The sequence below is a fragment of the Schistocerca piceifrons genome, chromosome X (genome assembly GCF_021461385.2).
Source record: "Schistocerca piceifrons isolate TAMUIC-IGC-003096 chromosome X, iqSchPice1.1, whole genome shotgun sequence".
Classification (NCBI taxonomy): domain Eukaryota; kingdom Metazoa; phylum Arthropoda; class Insecta; order Orthoptera; family Acrididae; genus Schistocerca; species Schistocerca piceifrons.
The window spans coordinates 462,642,994-462,665,954 of NC_060149.1; the positions used below are offsets into that span (position 1 = coordinate 462,642,994).

General features: G+C 44.0%; 1 protein-coding gene across 1 annotated transcript in view; it reads left to right on the forward strand.

Moving 5' to 3' along the window:
• The window catches only part of LOC124723186 (protein PFC0760c-like), a 125,577-nt gene that overhangs the window by 4,536 nt on the left and 98,080 nt on the right, over positions 1-22,961 (forward strand). The window contains exon 2 of the mRNA XM_047248378.1: positions 10,569-10,604. Coding sequence (XP_047104334.1) covers positions 10,569-10,604 — 36 coding nt within the window. The remainder of the gene's footprint in view (positions 1-10,568; positions 10,605-22,961) is intronic.

Consider the following 22,961-nt stretch of genomic DNA (forward strand, 5'->3'; position numbering starts at 1 on the left):
GCCTCGGGCATGGATGTATGTGATGTCCTTAGGTTAGTTAGGTTTAAGTAGTTCTAAGTTCTAGGGGACTAATGACCTCAGAAGTTGAGTCCCATAGTGCTCAGAGCCATTTGAACCATTTTTTAAATCAGTTTTATGGACGATGTGTGAGGTTTAAGTTAATGCGTTACACACGTTAGTGTTTAGTAACGTAATGACGAGTTACTGTGGATCATTTGCCATTTTAATTTATATAACCCACTCTAACTTGCACATCTCTGAAGACATTTGTTAGTTGTTTCGGTTGTCCTTTTAATTTGAATTTACACTACATTGTGTCCTAAGACTTTCCTTACTATTTTTTATGCAAAGCCCCATTTGGTAATGGCCTTGATTATTACTCTTGTCAGAGATACTTAGTTTCTCTGTAGCGTTTGAAACAATACAGTGAATCTCTTTCCATCACAAACTAAGATTAAAAGGAAAACCATTATATATCTGGATGTTGGTTATTACTTTGAGACAAAATACATCGGCTCGCTTTACCTTAGTCATATTAGTACATTTCATTATGAACCATCAAGAAGACAGCCTAGCACAGCAACGCGCCAGTTCTGGGATTTGGGGAGGTGAGCCTGACCCAAACAGTATCCGTCTCACAGATTAACGATGGCGGCTGTTAAGTGACCCTTCCTTGATATGATTTTTTGGTGGTTTTAAGTTACATCTCAGTAATATCGAAAATTCGCCAGCGCACATGGAACTTGATGATGACGGCTAGAAGGCATAAAGCCGCGTGAGTACGCCCACCTTGCCGGCGAATTACTGTTTGCTGCCAAACTATGAAGCTATCCACGCCCTGACCGTGCCTTCAGTTGAGTGTCTGCTGCATTACGTATCGCTCTTAAAACGTACTCGGTGATTTAATCTGACTACTGGTAGTATAAATCTTTGGCAGTATCTGGACCTTTTCGTTGATAAAGACTTGCTACTTAGTAACAGCTGAGTATTCCTATTCTACAAGACCACATTAGTAACGTTTCCCACCAGGTATCCCACCTTTTTCAGTGTTCATTGGTCTTCAACCATAAATGCTGTTGCCATACAGGGTTCTGTCCAAAACGAATCATCTAAGACCTGAATTTGAGAGAGAAAATTTGCATTCGAACCCTGCGCACGCTAACAATAACTCGGTACAGCCTTGTGCAGATGACTACTTGATCACTGAATGCGATGTGTACTGTTCTGATTTCTACTGCAGTGATGATGGGACTAGGGGACGGGTAATTAAAAAAAATGCATTACTGACCATGACGTTTATTGACATTTCCTAGAACGATTGACAAAGGTTGGACTACAGAATTACGGAAAATCACTACATATTACTGGCCCGTAAGAATTCGTGTTGGAGTGAAAGCTCATGAGAAGACAGATCAGCGTATAGTGGAGCGAAAGGAAATAGTCACTACATTTGAGTGAAATCTTAGCCGTGGAAGCACAAGGCAAGCTCAGTTAAATGAATTATGAAACCGACAGAGAGCACTGACACTTTAGCAGTAGATACTGCATTGCATGTAAGATAAAACCATGGAAAGGCTAGTTAGAGCACAGCTAATTAATGCTTTAGTAGATAATAGCGGGGTGGACCATTCCAGGACCTCTCTTTTCTGGAAGAGGAAATCGGACTCTTATGCGAGAGGAAAGAGTGATTCTAAATTTATGTTATTTTTCTATTCTATTCTAAATTCTAAATTCTAAATTTCTATTCTAATTTCTAAATTCTAAAAAAAATAGCTAAATAAATAAATAAAAAAAATTCTAAATTCTAAATCTATTTGCGTGATCTCCCAGAAAGCAAAGTTGATTTACAGAGGAAGATATTAGTTACACTGAGACCTAAAACGCATCGCTACTCTTACTCTCGTGTTCCACAAAGGCAACACGGGCCATGGACTATTCCTTCCACAACCTTCAAACAGCTTCTTAGTCATTACAGAAGTATGAGAGGCAGTGTCTATAATCCCCCGAAAAGTTTTTTTTTTCTATTTGTACACACACCATCGGACAGCTCACTGTCAGTAACTCAACTTACGTCTTCGATGTCTGTGTACAAAACAAATATTTGTGTCTCCTCAGAAATACGAACTCCCTCTCCTAATATTTCTAGACCAGATCGGTCCACGTTTCTTTACTCATCCCACCTACTCCGAGACAGTCCTGAGTGTGACCATGCATTTCGCCTTCTTCGCCCACTTTTACGTCTGGAATAATATGGCTGATGACTCCTTCGTGTCTCATGAAATTTACGAGAAATGCGAAACTGATTTAGCTCTGTTGGTAATGGGGAGCATGGTACTGCGTCTCGATCGTAGCCAGACTTCTTCAGTAGAGATTGAAAACCTGGAATGTTGCTTATATTCCTGCCATCAATCATGATTTCTCTTTGCATTCTGCGGGGCAGCTTGGTCGAACAAATTCTGATACATTCGGGAGGGTTGTACGACGAGTCGAGATCCTTTAATATGGCATCGGATTCTGGTGTATCGCATCGTGATATGCGACAGTATCAGGATGCTAAGTCTTACTCGATCCAGCGTACTTTTCGATCAATATTTGGCGAAGAAATCTGCTCGGAACTCCGTGTATAATTTACGGTCTTGCATGCCTATACGCATCCGCATCGTTACTTCACTTCTCTGGTGCACACAGGAAGTTCATTTTTCATGATGGATTGCAGCACCTCCTGTTTTCTTCATCTTCAAAGTCATTAATTGATCTGTTCATAGCGCCCATGTAATACGTTGTCGAACTCTGAATCCTTGACAGTCTATCCTGAAACTCTCTGAGCTCGTCAGGAAAGCGTCTTCTCTTCTTCGTATCACTATTATCCGAACACACTGCTCCCTCGATTCCTACAGGTCCTCACCGTGTACGGCTAATTTATGCAGTTCATCTGGAGCTTCATGGTGTCGCCTATTAATTGCCGCCTGAATCTCCTTAAAACGAAGCAGAATCTGTACCTTTTCCGTTTCTACCACTTCTACTAGACAAGTCCTGTTAGAATTATTCTCCTCAAGATCAGATTACTGTTCAACTGCCACCGTAAAAACTTCAATTTGTCTGTTTGTCTTGTATATTCCACCACCACGTTGGCTCAAGACCTGCTTGCATCTCGATACTTTCTGAGAGACATCCCGTAACATGTTATTTTGTTCCTTGTTGACTTCTTCCAATACTTACTGTACAACGGCCGGTTTAGCTGAAATTCCGTTTTCTAGATTTTCAGCTACCATCGCACTGTCTTTCGTCATTTCGTCTTGCCACTGATTTATCGCCCGTAACTCAGATTTCACGCTTTGCAACTCCTGATGAAGGCTTAAAATTATGCGTTTGCTATCAGCTATGAATGAAATCTATCCTTTGATTAGCACTACTTCTTTTTTCCTGTACTCTCTTGGGATTTTCGTCTTTTTTATTGTTGTCTTTTTGTTTGGAACTATATTTCATTTGTTGGAAGTATCTTTAATTTTTTGGAAGTGTCTTCTATTTTAAGTAATTTCTGTTTTTTTTTTAATTTTGGAGTTTTATATCCCTCAGTAAGGCTTGCAAGCTATTGAGATAAAAGACAGGCACTGGAATTCTTGCTGCATTTGACGTTACCTTTTCCGCTGTTGTTTGTAAGAACTCAGTCGTATCCTGTCTCGGGGCTCCGGGTGATAAACAACTCTCCGGACTCTGGCCTATTGCCTTTAGCTTTTGTGCTTCATTTCCATAGCTACCTGTTGATCTGGCTTCCGCCGCCTCCGCGTTCTGAGCACTCTGAGTTAGCTTCGTTTCAAGAGAGAGCTCTGTCTCCCCTGGCACTCAACAAGCCGAGCCTTTAGGTCGGATCGTATTGTAACGCTCTTGACTAACCCGTTCTGTTTAACACCATAAGTAATTTAACCCCCTAACTTGAGACTGCAGTGAATATAAACCTATAACTGTTCTGAGTACCCAGATCAACCATAAATTTACTTAAACCCAATGAAATGGTAGACAGAAAAAGCAGAAACCATCATAAACAACGCTGCATAATCATCAAAGGTGTCTCACGATGCTGAACAACTCAGACGAGGCAGAACAGAATTGCCTGATGCCTGTTGAAAAGAGAACCATCAATTACAAGAGTAAATTTAAAGCTAAGTTAGCCTACTTTTCTTGTTCTGGCTGCGAAAATCTAAAGAAGGCCTTAAGGCAGGGATATCATAAATGAAAGGTACTCGTTGATTTAAGCTGACTTCTGGTTGTATAATAAGCGGGTATACTACATCAGTAGTATTTGGTGTAACTTGCGAATTTGGGCCTCACATGAGGCGTGTTAGGGTTGTTCGTGAGATTGTGGTGAGCTGTGCGTGGGGATGGCGCAGGGGTAGCGCACCTGCCTAGAAGAGTAATGTATATATGTGTCACTTCTGTTATGCGGCGTTCTTTTTAATGCTACCCCATCAAATCAGAAAGAGCTTCTTTCTCACCTTGTAACGTCCAATTGCGGGCAATGAGAAACAAAGTTCCCTTAAATTGCGAAGTCTGCAATGAATTCTGGAAGTTCTAATTTTCCTTCTTGTACTCCTTGTTTCTTCATGGATCCAACGATAACGAGTTTTAAGTGGAAAAATCGTTCCAGGCATGCCCCTTGACTTCAACGTACTTTGCAGTAATATATAAATTCTGTATACTCTTAGTTCGGTTGCATGGAAAACTGTTGCAACTGAAAGTGGAGGCATATTATCCAAGGACAGCTCAATGAATGTGGTATACGGGGACGTTTATCAGTCTTTCTTACGTTCCTTTCTGTCCCCACGTTATTTTAAGTATGGAGTTTGCAATACTTTATCAGTTTTTTTGAAGAAGAGAGCAGTGTCCATCACGTGGTATTTCTGAGAACGACAATGCTTGTAACCGCTATTAACAGCATTACGAACGTGGGAGAGACCCTGCCCCGTGTTTACTATTTGTGAACGACTTCTCCATCTTGAGCTTGTTTTCCAGCACTACAAGTAGTACATGCCAGCTTCAGTTGACGGTCAGGACACTGGAGGAGTAGGCAACTAAAATCAGCTTGGATTTCCGACTGAGAAATCTATGTATGTTCTTTTTAACCGTTTGCACTCCATTTTTACTTTCCCTGAATTGAGAATGGAAGGCTCGACTTAAAATTTTAAGAATCCTGGGGTTCCTGGGCCTCACCTCTGACGAAAAACTGCCTTTTCTGCCACATCTGAAAGATTTGAAGGCAAGCTGTCTCAGAGCACTTAGTGTTTAGTGACAGAGCTTAGGGGCCAGACAGAACCTGACTGTCCCTGTTTTATCGATCCTTTGTACGATCGCGGCTATACTGTGGATGTATGCCGTAAAAGAATGATTCATCCACCACAAGGAAATTAGACCAGTCTTGAGGCATTTAGGACCAGCCCGATACTCAGCTTCTGTGCAAGAGGGCCACCACTTCAGATCAGGTGACAAGTCCTCATGGAGTGACAGACGTGCAGAATTTATTCCTCTTCCTTCTCACCTGCATACCACTCCATTGTTCAGCCACATTTCGAACGACTCTTTAACATCCGATGGCGAGGAACGAGGCTTATTTTGATACCTGCGAGGGTTTCATTTTACAAATGGGTGCGGCAGATATTGATGTTTTACGCCAAGTTTGGAGTGAAAACCCGCTTTGACCTCTTGAGAGGCCAATAATTATTTTAGAATTGAATGTATTAGACAAAGAAAGCACTTTAAGTGTAACTTAAGAGTTTCTATACCATTTCATATGAGCACTGCAATTTTAATAAAATACATACAGGCGGATAGAAACAAGAGGATATCTCAGTAGTCTACCCTAGTCGTGTCCCCTTACCTATCGACACTCTTCAAATGGTTCAAATGGCTCTGAGCACTATAGGACTTAACTTCTGAGGTCATCAGTCCCCTAGAACTTAAAACTACTTAAACCTAATTAACCTAAGGACATCACACGCATCCATGCCCGAGGCAGGATTCGAACCTGCGACCGTGGCGGTCGCGCGGTTCCAGACTGTAGCGCCTAGAACCGCTCGGCCACAAGGGCCGGCTTTATCGACACTCTGACCAGTTCACAGTTTTTAGTGCTGAACTACAGGGGTCGGACAATAATATGGAAACACTGCGACAAATGCACGTTTGAGCATAAATGCAGATGAGAAGCAAGCCTGCAGATAACGCTGTTGAATTTGACCACGAACGACACCTGTGCAATGTCCTCAATACGTTGCGAATGTCAGTCATGGTCAGAACAGTGTTCTGTGTTATTGTGAGAGCATTATGTCGGAGCTAAGTGACTTCAAATGTGGGCAAATTGTTGTTCGTATGGTGGGTTCTTCCTAACCACGGTAGCCGAAGTGTTTGGTGTTTCACGAGGCACCGTCTCGAAGATTTATACCTCATACAGCGGATGCGGAATAACATCTGCTGAATCACAACACGGGTGCAGGTGTGTGTTGAGTTATCGTGACGGACGGACATTGAAGAGGATTATAACAAAAATAAGGGGGCGACAGTTGGAAAAATCACTGTAGCATTGAATGTCGCACTTGCGAGCCCTGTCAGTACCTGAACAACACGAAGGCGCTCCAGAAGCAGAGAATTGCAGGGCGAGCTGGAATTCCAAAATTATTTATCAGTGATTCAAATGCGCTTAACAAGAAAACGTGAAGCAAAAGCCATAAAATCTGGACTGTGGAGCAGTGGAAGAAAGTCATTTGGTCATATGAACCGTGTTTCACACTGTTTACAACTTCTAGCTGCGTTTACGTCCCAAGAGCGAAACATGGCGGGGATTCGGTGTTGATTTGGGCAAACATGTTGTGGTATTCCATGGGCTGCATTGGTGCTCTGCAAGGCAGCGTCACTGCCAAGGATTATGTGAGCGTTTTTGCTGTTTGGCCCTTCTAATGGTACAATGTTTGTTCCCAAACGGTGCTACAGTGTCGCAAGATGACAGATGCTCTATTCACACAGCTCGCATCGTTCAGGATTGATTTTATGAGCAAGAGGACGACTTGTCTCATTTTCCCTGGCCACTGCAGTCATCAGATCTCAATATTATTAAGCCTTTTTGGTCTGCTTTGGAGAGAAAGGTGCGTGATCGCTATCCACCTCCATCATCGTTACCTGAGCTTGTAACTCTTTTGCAGGAAGAATCGTATAAGATTTCCTTGAAAACCACACAGGAACTGTATTTTTCCATTCGGAGACGACTGGAAGTTGTTTTGAATTCCAACGGTTTTCCTAAACCAGGGGTCTCCAAACTACGGCCCGCGGGCCGAAACCGGCCCGCGAGAGCCGACAAACCGGCCCGCGTTAGCTGGCCGGACAGCCCCGGTATCCGGTCCGCCAAATATTTGAGGTGGTACCAGTACTGCCAACAATTGAGTTTCGAGGTCTATGGCGACCAATACACGGCGACATTGGCTCTGCTACTCGCTACAAGACTACATAACTAAACTTATTGTTGCGCCCTTGAAATAACGATGCGTTGAAATACTCCACCTCTGTTACGTCTTGCAGTAATAATGTTGCTAACAATGATTTTGAGATTTCGTTAACTTTGCAGGACGCTTTCGTGAAGAATGTGCAGTGATATACTTTTTTTGTCGGTGAAATTCGCCAGAATAAAATACGCCAGAATTTCGGTCAGGTACGTCCACCAATCAAAATTATTTAATTAAATAAAAATCATAGTTCGTTTCAGTGCTAGCTATTCCCACCACCTTAGATTTTTGGATTTCATCTTTCCTTTAGCCTCACATTACGGTGATCATGGAGTGCTAGGGTGCTTTAATCCCACTAGGTAGATCTTGGCCCTTATGACTTCGTGGAGGAGTCAGGAGTAGTCAATGTGGCCCGCGGACTAAAAAGTTTGGAGACCCCTGTCCTAAACAGTAATCAGCATGGTGAAGTGTTGTGTTTTTGCTATTTCCATATTTTTTTCCGCCCACCGTGTACGCTAACTTGAAGGCACTGTATCAGTCATCGAAGCAAACAGTTTCTCATCATCTCATGTTCCCTTAGTGACCTACAAATTCTCCATCAACTGTACCCAGCAGAGATGATTATCCAATTAATGCAGGATAAACTGCTGCTTCTCCATCGTCAGGGGAAGTAGGTATCGTTCTACTGGATACGAGGGCATCTGGTATTTAAAAAAAAGGGGTGGGGGGGAAGCGAACTAGCTGATATAGCAGACAATAAGGCCTACGGAGAACCCATTGTGACTACGTACCTTACCCCATCAAGTTTCCAACTCACTGCTGAGTAAAAATGCCATGTAACTGTGGGAAAAAGAGTAGCAAAGCATCTGGGACACTAAACTGCTGTCAGTGATGCCAACTACCCGGCTGTGGCGTACCTCATACAGGTCACTCCAACGGAACCAAGTCGCCCTAACTCGTTTCCGAATAGGATAGGCTAATGTCAGGTGAGACGTAAACTTTGTTTTAGCTAATGAGGAGACGTCTGTTACAAAGCTTTTAGAATTATTTTCGTTGTCCGAACTTCAACCTAAAGTCGTAGTGTGGGGATGTTTCAGTCTCATGTGGAGTATCTGGCTCATCCTATTTTGGCTGATGATCAGCCAGTACATATATCTGCGATGATATTTTAATCACTTTTTTATTGTATCTGTTTCTGTTTTCAACAAATATTTTAGGATATGTGTATGTGTGTATATAACATGATTTTTCAGAAGCCATTTTACTTTTATTTCACTATAATTTTTTATCTTTCACCCATTTTAATCATACTCGTCTCATAGTTTAGTACGGGCGCTAAAGTTCTTGACGTCGTGCACTCATACAACCCTGTTATCCTTATCATCGACGGCAAGGCCCGGGAAGTTCAAAACCGCGTCTATCTTTCCATCACTGCACAATTCAGCAAGTGGTGATGTTCTCTTGTGGGACGAAAGTAAACACACAGGGTGACAATTGTTGAACTACATGAAAAAATCGTAAATTAGTTACAAACTACGGCTTGCACTCACTTTATTCAACATGTAAACGTCACTGCAGACATTCGGATTTAGATTATGACATGATCGATATGCCTGCCATCATTTGCGATCATGTGGCGCAGACGAATAGCGAAATTCTACACGACCCGCTGAAGTGCCAGAACATCGATGCTGTCGATGACCTCCTAAACGGCTGTTTCCAGCTCAGCAATGGTTTTGGGATTATTGCCGTACACCTTGACTTTAGTATAGCCTCACAACAAGGAGTTACATGTGTTCAGATCCGGAGAATATGGCGGCCAATCGAGGACCATGCCAGTGGCCTCTGGGTACACCAGAGCCAGAATGAGGTCCTCAAACTGCTCCTCTAGAACACCAAAAATTCTCCTGTTTCGATGGGGTCGACCTCCGTCGTGCATGAACATCATCTTGTCGAAATCAGGGTCACTCTGGATTACGGGGATAAAATCATCTTCCAAAAGCTTCACTGACCGTTGGGTAGTCACCGTGCCATCAAGGAATATCGCACCGATTATTCCAAGACTGGACGCCGAACACCGCACACTCACCCGTTGAAGGTGAAGAGACTTCTCGATTGCGAAATGCGGATTTTCAGTACCCCAAGTGCGCCAATTTTGCTAATTGACGAACACATCCAAAGGAAAGTGGGATTGAAACTTCCTGGCAGATTAAAACTGTGTGCCCGACCGAGACTCGGCGGCCGCGGTGGCCGTGCGGTCCTAGGCGCTCCAGTCCGGAGCCGCGCTGCTGCTACGGTCGCAGGTTCGAATCCTGCCTCGGGCATGGGTGTGTGTGATGTCCTTAGGTTGGTTAGGTTTAAATAGTTCTAAGTTCTAGGGGACTGATGACCACAGCAGTTGAGTCCCATAGTTCTCAGAGCCATTTGAACCATTTTTTTTTCGACCGAGACTCGAATTCGGGACGTTCGCCTTTCGCGGGCAAGTGCTCTACCAACTGAGCTACCGAAGCACGACTCACGCCCGGTACTCACAGCTTTACTTCCGCCAGTACCTCGTCTCCTACCTTCCAAACTTTACGGAAGCTCTCCTGCAAACCTTGCAGAATTAGCACTCCTGAAAGAAAGGATATTGCGGAGACATGGCTTAGCCACAGCCTGGGGGATGTTTCCAGAAAGAGATTTTAACTCTGCAGCGGAGTGTGCGCTGATATGAAACTTCCTGGCAGATTAAAACTGTGTGCCCGACCGAGACTCGAACTCGGGACCTTTGCCTTTCGCGGGCAAGTCTGTAGTCATTTCTCTAATCGTCATGTCTTGGCCATAGGTGAGTTAATAAAATGAGTTATTTTACTTCAATTTCCTTAAACAACTTACGATACACCAAAAAAGTTTGGCGAAATTTTCAGCAACTGCTACACAGGTAATGTTTTAACTATTATTCGTCAGTATGATTTATCTCGTTCTTACAGCACAGACATGAAAAATATTACTTCCTGTTAATTCCAGATTAATGCCATTAACGCATTGTCAGTTAGTAATGTGATTGTTTATTAGTATCAAATATATCTTCTTGTTTTTTTTCAGATCGGAGCAATTATTCTCTTAATATGGAGGTTGATGGTAAGTAACACTCTCATATTCAGTTAATCTGAAATTCATTGTGTATTGGTAGTGACTCATTGTAATAAGTGCGCACTTTATTGTTCTGCCGTTCCCACATGTTCCCTCCATTGGTCATGTACAGGGTGTTACATAAAGGTACGGCCAAACTTTCAGGAAACATTCCTCACACACAAAGAAAGAAAATATGTTATGTGGACATGTGTCCGGAAACGATTACTTCCCATGTTAGAGCTAATTTTATTACTTCTCCTCTTCAAATCACATTAATCATGGAATGAAAGCACACAGCAACAGAACGTACCAGCGTGACTTCGAACACTTTGTTACAGGAAATGTTCAAAATGTCCTCCGTTAGCGAGGATACATGCATCCACCCTCCGTCTCATGGAATCCCTGATGCGCTGATGCAGCCCTGGAGAATGGCGTATTGTATCACAGCCGTCCACAATACGAGCACAAAGAGTCTCTACATTTGGTACCGGGGTTGCGTAGACAAGAGCTTTCAAATGCCCCCATAAATGAAAGTCAAGAGGGTTGAGGTCAGGAGAGCGTGGAAGCCATGGAATTGGTCCGCCTCTACCAATCCATCGGTCACCGAATCTGTTGTTGAGAAGCGTACGAACACTTCGACTGAAATGTGCAGGAGCTCCATCGTGCATGAACCACATGTTGTCTCGTACTTGTAAAGGCACATGTTCTAGCAGCACAGGTAGAGTATCCCGTATGAAATCATGATAACGTGCTCCATTGAGCGTAGGGGGAAGAACATGGGGCCCAATCAAGACATCACCAAAAATGCCTGCCCAAACGTTAACAGAAAATCTGTGTTGATGACGTGATTGCACAATTGCGTGCGGATTCTCGTCAGCCCACACATGTTGATTGTGAAAATTTACAATTTGATCACGTTGGAATGAAGCCTCATCCGTAAATAGAACATTTGCACTGAAATGAGGATTGACACATTGTTGGATGAACCATTCGCAGGAGTGTACCCGTGGAGGCCAATCAGCTGCTGATAGTGCCTGCACAAACTGTACATGTTACGGAAACAACTGGGTCTCCCGTAGCACTCTCCACACAGTGACGTGGTCAACGTTACCTTATACAGCAGCAACTTCTCTGACGCTGACATTAGGGTTATCGTCAACTGCACGAAGAATTGCCTCGTCCATTGCAGATGTCCTCGTCATTCTAGGTCTTTCCCAGTCGCGAGTCATAGGCTGGAATGTTCCGTGCTCCCTAAGACGCCGATCAATTGCTTCGAACGTCTTCCTGTCGGGACACCTTCGTTCTGGAAATCTGTCTCGATACAAACGTACCGCGCCACGGCTATTGCCCCGTGCTAATCCATACATCAAATGGGCATCTGCCAACTCCGCATTTGTAAACATTGAACTGACTGCAAAACCATGTTCGTGATGAACATTAACCTGTTGATGTTACGTACTGATGTGCTTGATGCTAGTACTGTAGAGCATGAGTCGCATGTCAACACAATCACCGAAGTCAACATTATCTTCCTTCAATTGGGCCAACTGGCGGTGAATCGAGGAAGTACAGTACATACTGATGAAACTAAAATGAGCTCTAACATGGAAATTAAGCGTTTCCGGGCACATGTCCACATAACATTTTTTCTTCATTTGTGTGTGAGTAATGTTTCCTGAAAGTTTGGCCGTACCTTTTTGTAACACCCTGTATATGAAGAAAAAAATGGTTCAAATGGCTCTGAGCACTATGGGACTTAACAGCTGTAGCCATCAGTCCCCTAGAACTTAGAACTACTTAAACCTAACTAACCTAAGAACATCACACACATCCATGCCCGAGGCAGGATTCGAACCTGCGACCGTAGCAGTCGCACGTATATGAAGAGATCCGCTGCTTAAAGTCTACGACATGAAGTTGTTACACAATGGGATCAAAAGTATCTGGACACATGGCTGAAAACGACTTACACGTTCGTGGCGCCCTCCATCGGTAATGCTGGGATTCAGTATGGTGTTGGCCCACCCTTACCTTTGACGACAGATTCCACTCTCGCAGGCATACGTTCAATCAGCTGAAGGTTTCTTGAGGAATGGCAGCCCATTATTCACGGAGTGCTGCACTGAGGAGAGGTATCGATGTCGGTCGGTGAGGCCTGTTACGAAGTCGGCGCCCCAAGCGTCCCAAGCGTCCCAAAGCTGTTCCATAGGATTCAGGTCAGGACTCTGTGCAGGCCAGTCCATTACGGGGATGTTATTGTCGTGCATTATGAACAGGTGCTCGTGTTGAAAGATGCAGTCGCCATCCCCGCAGTGCTCTTCGACACTGGGAAGCAAGAAGGTGTTTAAAACATCAATGTAGGCCTGGGAAGCAAGGTGTTTAAAACATCAATGTAGGCCTGTGCTGTGTTAGTGCCACGCAAAACAACCAAGGGTGCAAGCCCCCTCCATGAAAAACACGATCACACAATAACACCACCGCCTCCGAGTTTTACTGTTGGCACTACACACACTGACAGATGACGTTCGCCGGGCATACGCCATACCCACACCCTGCCATCGGATCGCCACATTGTGTACAGTGATTCGTCCCTCCACACAACGTCTATCCACGGTTTAATCGTCCAATGTTAACGCTCCTCACACCAAGCGACGCGTCGTTTGGCATATGCCGGTGTGGTATGTCGCTTATGACAGGCCGCTCGACCATGAAATCAAAGTTTTCTTACCTCCCTCCTAACTGTCATAGTACTTGCAGTGGATCCTGATGCTGTTTGGAATTCCTGTATGATGGTCTGGATAGATGTCTGCCTATTACACATTACGACGCTCTTCAACTGTCGGCGGTCTCTGTCAATCAACAGACAAGGTCGGCCAGTACGCTTTTGTGTTGTACGTGTCCCTTTGCGTTTCCACTTCATTATCACATCGGAAAGAACTGAACCTAGGGATGTTTAGCAGTGTGGAAATTTCGCGTACAGACGAATGACACAAGTGACACCCAATCACCTGACCACGTTCGATGTCCGTGAGTTCCGCGGAGCGCCCCACTCTGCTCTCTCACGATGTCTAATGACCACAGAGGTCACTGATATGGAGTACCTGGCACTAGGTGGCAGCACAATGCACCTGATATGAAAAATGTATGTTTTTGGGGGTGTCCGGATACTTTTGATCACATAGTGCATCTGTGTAATTGTCCGTAGCTCGTGATCTAGTGAATAGCGTTGCTACCTGTGGATCACGTGGTCTCGGGTTCGATTCCCGGGCGGGTTGGGCGTTTTCTCCACCTGTTGACTGGGTGTTTGTGTTGTCCTCATCATTCCATCATTATTCATAAAAGTAGCTAGATTGGACTGCGAATATATTGGGAATGTGCACGGGCGCTGATGACAGCAGTTGAGGTCCCCACAAACCAATCATCATCATCTGTGTAATTCTTGAATCCTAAGAGTTCCGGCTCCTTATACCTATTAGATTTTATATAGATATATTATATTAGATTTTATATAGATATATTATATTAGATTTTATATAGATATATTATATTAGATTTTATAGATATACTATATTATTATTATATTATATTATATTATTAAATTATATTATTATTATATTGTATTATTTTATATTATATTTTATATTGAATACGCAAAGGTACTGGTCAGTCATCTAACGTCATTTCACCGTAAGTCTCGGAAAAAAGGCGCATGTTATTCTACTCTAGATGAAGCTTCTCAAGACGGATACGCAGAGCTCTAGGCCAATATCGCCGACGTAGATTTCTAGCAGAATCGTGGAACGTACACTGTACTCGCGTTTGATGACCTTCCTGGAGACCGAACGAGTACTACATAGGAGTCAACGTTGTTTCAGTAAGCACCAGTCCTCCGAAACACAATTTGTGCTCTATATGTGAATGTGGACTTCTCGGATAATCAACAGCTCTTGCTCTTTTCGTTCAAGAGATCCAGAAGAATGTGCATCGTGTGTTTCATCATGATGCCATATTTATTGACCTCCAAAAAGCCTTCGATACAATTCCACACTGACGCCTAGGGAAAAAATTATGTGCCCTCGGAATATCCGAACTGCTATGTCACTGGATTGAAGACTTCCAAGCAAACAGAGGTCCATACGTCGTTCTTAACGGAGGGCACCGTAAGAGACGAAGGTAGTGTCCAGTGTACGTCAAGGAATACTTTGAGTAAAATAACTTTCGATGTTTGACAGTTTGCGTGGAGCGAGTGAAGGGAAGCACTGTTACCGGCACTTGCCAAGCGCACCACTCGTACTTTCGGCATGTAGTCGTTAACTGACCGTCATTGAGGCATAGCCAATAATAAACAAACGAGAATACCGAGCAGATCACTTACATCAATGAAAATTTTATAAATATGTCGAGCATGATGTAAACAGAGCGACTCCCAGGGAAGAATCTTCGCTACCCTCTTCCTTGGAGAGGTCCTGAAGCTGACATAAATTATTGCCTCTTCGATTTCTTTCTCCACAAATCCTTCACAGATTCATGTTTCTTCGACTTCCTGTTGGGTATGGCTCACAACCAGCCATTAGGGCTAACGGTCGTAACAACTTCTTTTATTAACATTTCCACCTCTCTTAAGATTTTGTATTATATCTTGCCACGTAACATTCCACTGAGGCCAATGTAAGTTCAGTATGATTGAAACAAGCCTGATTGCAATATGTCCTCTTACAAAGCTAGTTCGTCAACGTGTGTGTGCCGCTTTTTGATTTTACAGCGTTAGAAGTTCCATTACTTTCTCTTATTCACGCCAGGTTCATATTTCTCGGATGGAACGTTTCTCTGCAACCAGAAAAAAAAAATGTTTTCTCCCTGAAACGAAACAACAATAAAATTTGGAAACTAGCAAGAACAATGATTATCCAGCCACCCTTTCCTATTGTCATTATTGTTGTTCCTTCGTCTGTGTGGTTCGTCCACCCGTTTGCCAACTAATGGCACGCATTAACGCACGTTTCGTTAAGCCACAGGATGTCATCCGAAGAAATGCTGCCCGCATCTCGTGGTCGTGCGGTAGCGTTCTCGCTTCCCACGCCCGGGTTCCCGGGTTCGATTCCCGGCGGGGTCAGGGATTTTCTCTGCCTCGTGATGGCTGGGTGTTGTGTGCTATCCTTAGGTTAGTTAGGTTTAATTAGTTCTAAGTTCTAGGGGACTGATGACCATAGATGTTAAGTCCCATAGTGCTCAGAGCCATTAGAACCATTTTTTTGAAGAAATGCTTTTCACGGCACGCAGATACCGACATCTCCATACCATGTCACGACGCTCGGCGATAAACTTCTGAGACGAGAGCGTTTCGTGCTGGAGTCGCGCTCATGGAAAATGAAATAATCGTGTGGTATTCTCGGCCCCCGGGTGCAAGTCTTATTTCAGGTGGCGGCACATTGGGCGACTTGCGTGCCGGTGATGATGAAAGGATGATGAGGACAAGACAACATTCAGTACACGAGCGGAGAAAAGTCTCCAACCCAGCCGGGAATCGAATCCGGACCCGCTGCGTAATAGACAAGCACGTAACCACTCAGCTAAGCAAGCTACAATGCAAGGGACGACTTACCCTCAGAAATAACTCAGCTACTTTGAGCCTAAAAAGGAGCGTATTTAACGCAGAGTACTCTTGCGTTGATAACAACCATACGCGTGCTTACAGATTGCGTCTTACTGGGATGTGTCAATCGTGTTTATCCGCCTGTCTTAACGTCTTTTCTTACCACGGGTTCTAAGGAGAGGGAAATCTGCTGATGCTTTATCGTTCGCGCCTTCCTTTCCTTCTCCTTTGAAAATCTACAACACTTTAGACCTGTGAATGTGAATGCTGTTTTGGCGAGCAGTCTTGAAGCATCTAAAGCCGGATCCTTACTCCAGTTCAATATACTCGTACAAGGAGTACGCAAATTCGCGGCCTTGTCCGCAGATTGGAATTCTCTTTTTAACGGTCGATACCTTTCTCGGTATCTGCACAGGCGTGTCAAAGCCGTGAAACCGTCCTGTCGGCATAAATGTAACTAATCTGGCCTGCGGTGTCCCGACTACACAAGCCGTGGAGCTGCCTCCCAGAAGAGGAAAACAAACTCGAGGTGTAGGTTAATCTGCGGGGAAGCAGAGTCCCAATACCACATAGAGACGAGCACGGAGAAAAGCTCAGTACGCGACCAGCACGATTGACAACAACTAGCAAGTGAAACCATAAGCACGGTACAGTGCGAAAGCCAGGTCCGAGTTGGTCGTTGTCAGCATCAGAACTTTTGGGCCCAGCCTTTCTCCGCCGGCAGGTAAACACCTGAATCGCGCGTGATGTCCGTGACAGCTTGCCACACTGTTCTGCCGCGAGAACCGCCCCAGTTTACATCGACGTCGGGTGGCGGGACTACTAAAGCTTCTAAGCCTGCTTTATCGGACGTCCTCTTTTTACGGCAAACTTCGTCTTCAGACTGTCACACTACTACAGAAGCTACTTCACAGCAACAGCCGGCGAACGTAGAACATTCCAATGCTCGAAAAAACAGCACATCTCACAGCAATAGTAGAGGAACACAGAATGAACGGCCGTTCACCAGCACATGGTACCGTTTACTGAAGGGAGGGAAACATAGTTACCGACGTGCTGGTGCGACGGATCGTCATTGGTGTTACCTGAACAAGACGATATCTCTGAGCCGGATGCAGTCGTCCATCCCCTTCCACAGGAAGCTTCCCGACCCGCAAGGTCTGGGCATTCATAGAGGGTGGATTTGCTGGTGGTTGGGAGCTCCAACGTTAGGCGCGTAATGGGGCCCCTTAGGAACATGGCTGCCACGAAGGAGAAGGAAGCCAGCGTGCATTCCGTGTGCATTCCGGGGGGAGTCATTCCGGATGTGGAAAGGGTGCTTCCGGATGCCATGAAGAGTACAGGGTGCAGCCAACTGCAAGTGGTGGCTCATGTCAGTACCAATGACGTGTGTCGCTTTGGATCGGAGCAGATTCTGTGTGGTTTCAGGCGGCTAGTGGAAATGGTAAAGACTGCGAGTCTTGCTTCCGAGATTAAGGCGGAGCTCAACATCTGCAGCATCGTCGATAGAACCGACTGTGGTCCTTTGGTGCAGAGCCAAGTGGAGGGTCTGAATGAGGGGCTCAGGCTGTTCTGTGACCGTGGAGGCTGCAGATTCCTTGACTTGTGCCATCGGGTGGTGGGTTTCCGGGTCCCGCTTAATAGGTTAGGAGTCCACTACACACAGGAAGCGGCTACACGGGTAGCGGGGGCTGTGTGGAAGAGACTGGGCGGTTTTTTAGGTTAGAGGGTCTCAGGGAACCACAGAAGGGGCGTCCGTCTAAAAGTGGGCAGCTAAAACACAGTAAGGTAGTTGTAGAAACGATTGTTATTGTAGTTGTAAATTGTCGTAGCTGTGTTGGGAAAGAACCAGAGCTCCAAGCCCTAACAGAAAGCACTGAAGCTGAAATAGCTGTAGGTACAGAGAGCTGGCTAAAGCCGGAAAGAAGTTCAGCAGAAATTTTTTCAATCGATCTAACAGGGTTCAGAAAGGATAGATTAAATACAGTTGGTGGTGGAGTATTTATTGCTGTGAGAGGTAGTTTGCCTTGTAGCGAAATTGAAGTAGATAGTTCATGTGAAGTAGTATGGGTAGAGGTTATACCTGACAATCGGACTAAACTATTAACTGGATCGTTTTATCGACCCCCCGACTTAGAAGACATAGTTGCTGAACAGTTCAAAGAAAACTTGTCTCATTTCAAATAAGTACCCCGCTCATACAATTATACTCGGTGGTGACTTCAATCTACCCTCGATATGCTGGAAAAATTATACGTTTAAAGCTGGCGGCAGGCATAAAACATCATCCGAAATTGTACTGAATGCTTTCTCAGAACATTATTTTGAACAATTAGTTCATGAGCCCACTCGAAGCGTAAATGGTAGCGCAAGCATACTTGACCTTTTAGCAACAAATAATCCTGGACAAATAATGAGTGTTGTGACGAATACAGGGATTAGCGACCACAAGGCAGTTGCTGCTAGGCTGAATACCGTAACACCTACAACCATCAAAAAGAAACGCAATGTATATCTACTTAAAAAAGCTGATAAAACTACTCTTAACGCCTTTTTAAGAGACAGTCTTCACTCCTTCAGAACTGATCATATGGAATGTTTTCAAAGAGAGAGTATCAACAGCAATTGAGAGATATATACCACATAAATTAATAGGTGATGGTAGTGATTCCCCATGGTACACAAAACGCGTCAGGTCGTTATTGCAGAAGCAACGAAAAAAGCATGCCAAATTTAAAACAACGCAAAATCCCCAAGATTGTCAAAGTTTTATAGAAGTTCGAAATATAGCGCATACTTCAATGCGAGATGCTTTTAATAATTTCCACAACGAAATTGTCTCGAAATCTGGCAGAAAACCCATAGAGATTCTGGTCATACATAAAGCATAACAGTGGCAAGACGCAATCAGTAGCTTCACTGCGCGATAACCTTCACCAAAGAAGACGAAGTTAATATTCCTGAATTCCAATCAAGAACAACTGCCAAGATGAGAAACATATCCTCGGTGTAACAAAGCAGCTTAAATCACTTAATAAAGGCAAGGCCTCCGATCCAGATTATATACGTCAGATTCCTCTGAGTATACTGATAAAATAGCTCCATATTTAGCAATAATATACAACCACTCGCTCACAGAAAGATCCGTACCTAAAGAGTGGAAAATTGCTCAAGTCACACCAATACCCAAAAAGGGAAGTACTGATACAGGCTTGTAATTCAGTAGGTTACTCCTAACGTCGATTTGCAGTTGGGTTTTAGAACATATACTGTATTTGAACATTATGAAGTACCTCGAAGAAAACGATTTATTGATCTATAGTCAGCACGGATTCAGAAAATATCGTTCTTGTGAAACACAACTAGCTCTTTATACTCATGAGGTAATGTTTGCTATCGACAGGGGATGTCAAATTGATTCCGTATCTTTAGATTTCCAGAACGCTTCCAACACCGTTCCTCACAAGCGTCTTCTAACCAAACAGCGTGCCTACGGAGTATCGCCTCAGTTGTGCGACTGGATTCGTGATTTCCTGTCAGAAAGGTCACAATTCATAGTAATAGACGGAAAGTCATAGAGTGAAACAGAAGAAATATCCGGCGTTCCCCAAGGAAGTGTTACAGGCCCTCTATTGTTCCTAACCTATATTGACGTCTTCGGAGACAATCTGAGTAGCCGTCTTAGATAGTTTGCAGATGATGCTGTCATTTACCGTCCTGTAAAGTGATCAGATGATCAAAACGACTTGCAAAATGATTTAGATAACATATCTGTATGATACGAAAAGTGGCAATTGACCCTGAATAAAGAAAAGTGTGCAGTTATTCACATGAGTACTAAAAGACATCAGCTACATTTCGATTACGCGATAAGTCTCACAAATCTGAGGGCTGTAAATTCGACTAAATACTTAGGGATTGCAGTTACAGGGTGTTTCAAAAATGACCGGTATATTTGAAACGGCAATAAAAACTAAACGAGCAGCGATAGAAATACACCGTTTGTTGCAATATGCTTGGGACAACAGTACATTTTCAGGCGGACAAACTTTCGAAATTACGGTAGTTACAATTTTCAACAACAGATGGCGCTGCAAGTGATGTGAAAGATATAGAAGACAACGCAGTCTGTGGGTGCGCCATTCTGTACGTTGTCTTTCTACTGTAAGCGTGTACTGTTCACAACGTGCAAGTGTGCTGTGGACAACATGGTTTATTCCTTAGAACAGAGGATTTTTCTGGTGTTGGAATTCCACCGCCTAGAACACAGTGTTGTTGCAACAAGACGAAGTTTTCAACGGAGGTTTAATGTAACCAAAGGACCGAAAAGCGATGCAATAAAGGATCTGTTTGCAAAATTTCAACGGACTGGGAACGTGACGGATGAACGTGCTGGAAAGGTAGGGCGACCGCGTACGGCAACCACAGAGGGCAACGCGCAGCTAGTGCAGCAGGTGATCCAACAGCGGCCTCGGGTTTCCGTTCGCCGTGTTGCAGCTGCGGTCCAAATGACGCCAACGTCCACGAATCGTCTCATGCGCCAGAGTTTACACCTCTATCCATACAAAATTCAAATGCGGCAACCCCTCAGCGCCGCTACCATTGCTGCACGAGAGACATTCGCTAACGATATAGTGCACAGGATTGATGACGGCGATATGCATGTGGGCAGCATTTGGTTTACTGACGAAGCTTATTTTTACCTGGACGGCTTCGTCAATAAACAGAACTGGCGCATATGGGGAACCGAAAAGCCCCATGTTGCAGTCCCATCGTCCCTGCATCCTCAAAAAGTACTGGTCTGCATCCTCAAAAAGTACTGGTCTGGGCCGCCATTTCTTCCAAAGGAATCATTGGCCCATTTTTCAGAACCGAAACGATTACTGCATCACGCTATCTGGACATTCTTCGTGAATTTGTGGCGGTACAAACTGCCTTAGACGACACTGCGAACACCTCGTGGTTTATGCAAGATGGTGCCCGGCCACATCGCACGGCCGACGTCTTTAATTTCCTGAATGAATATTTCGATGATCGTGTGATTGCTTTGGGCTATCCGAAACATACAGGAGGCGGCGTGGATTGGCCTCCCTATTCGCCAGACATGAACCCCTGTGACTTCTTTCTGTGGGGACACTTGAAAGACCAGGTGTACCGCCAGAATCCAGAAACAATTGAACAGCTGAAGCAGTACATCTCATCTGCATGTGAAGCCATTCCGCCAGACACGTTGTCAAAGGTTTCGGGTAATTTCATTCAGAGACTACGCCATATTATTGCTACGCATGGTGGATATGTGGAAAATATCGTACTATAGAGTTTCCCAGACCGCAGCGCCATCTTTTGTTGAAAATTGTAACTACTGTAATTTCGAAAGTTTGTCTGCCTGAAAATGTACTGTTGTCCCAAGCATATTGCAACAAACGGTGTATTTCTATCGCTGCTCGTTTAGTTTTTATTGCCGTTTCAAATATACCGGTCATTTTTGAAACACCCTTTACAAATAACCTAAATTGGAACAATAACATAGATAATATTGTGAGTAGAGCAAACCAAAGACTGCGATTCATTGGCAGAACACTTAGAAGGTGCAACTTGTCTACCAAAGAGACTACGCTTGTCCGTCCTATTCTGGAGTATTGCTGTGTGGTGTGGGATCCGTATCAGGTGGGACTGACGGATGACATCGAAAAAGTACAAAGAAGGGCATCTTGTTTTGCATTATCGCGAAATAGGGGAGGTAGTGTCACATACATGATATGAGAATTGTAGTGGCAATCATTAAAACAAAGGCACTTTTCGTTGCGACGGGATCTTCTCACGAAATTTCAATCACCAGTTTTCTCCTCCGATTGGGAAAACATTCTGTTGGCACACACATACACAGGGAGAAATGATCATCACGATAAAATAAATCAGGGCTCGCACAGAAAAATTTAAGTGCTCGTTTTTCCCGTGTGCCGTTCGAGAGTGGTACGGTAGAGAGACACCATAAAGGTGGTTCATTGAACCCTCTGCCAGGCACTTAATTGTGAATAGCAGAGTAGAAATTCTTCCAGTCCATATGTGGGATAACAGCAAACCAGTGCTTAACAGTATCTTGGTGCCTCTCGCGTCCATCTAGAAAAGATAACCTGAAGATGCCTTCATAAGGCGAAAAGCGTCGTTGAAAAATAAAAAAAAAACAAAATTGCAACCAAGACTGTTTTTAACCAATACAATAGCAGAGTAATCACGTAGATGTAGATCGTCATATTCCCTCGAAAATTCACAGTTTATTTCAGTCTTCGTTATAACGATACACGGCGCCTGGTGCAAGCCTTGGATGCTGACTCTAACCATAGATAAATGTTATTTAATGGGCGTAAGTAAACTGGTGGGCAAACCTTTAGAACGAAATTAACTTTCACATGACATGCAACGACGTAGTGACATAGCTTGACGAAACTTGGACAATACATAGAAAGAACTCTACATAGAAAGAACTCTTACAATATTTAACAGAATGTAACTGCAAGAAATACGCAGTGAGGCGAACATACTTGACGCTTTTATTCAAAGACAACACTTATACTGAACTCACTGCGATTCATGATGGTCACCTGGACATTATGAAAGGCCGGACAATTTTCTTGATAGGATGTGTGATCACCACAGACGGTAGTCCATGCTCTGCAACATGGACCCACGCTGACCGCAAAGTTCGTGAGGAGTAATTGTAGTAGGGCGTTCCATTCCTCCACCAGCTTGTTTGAGAATTGCTGGATGGT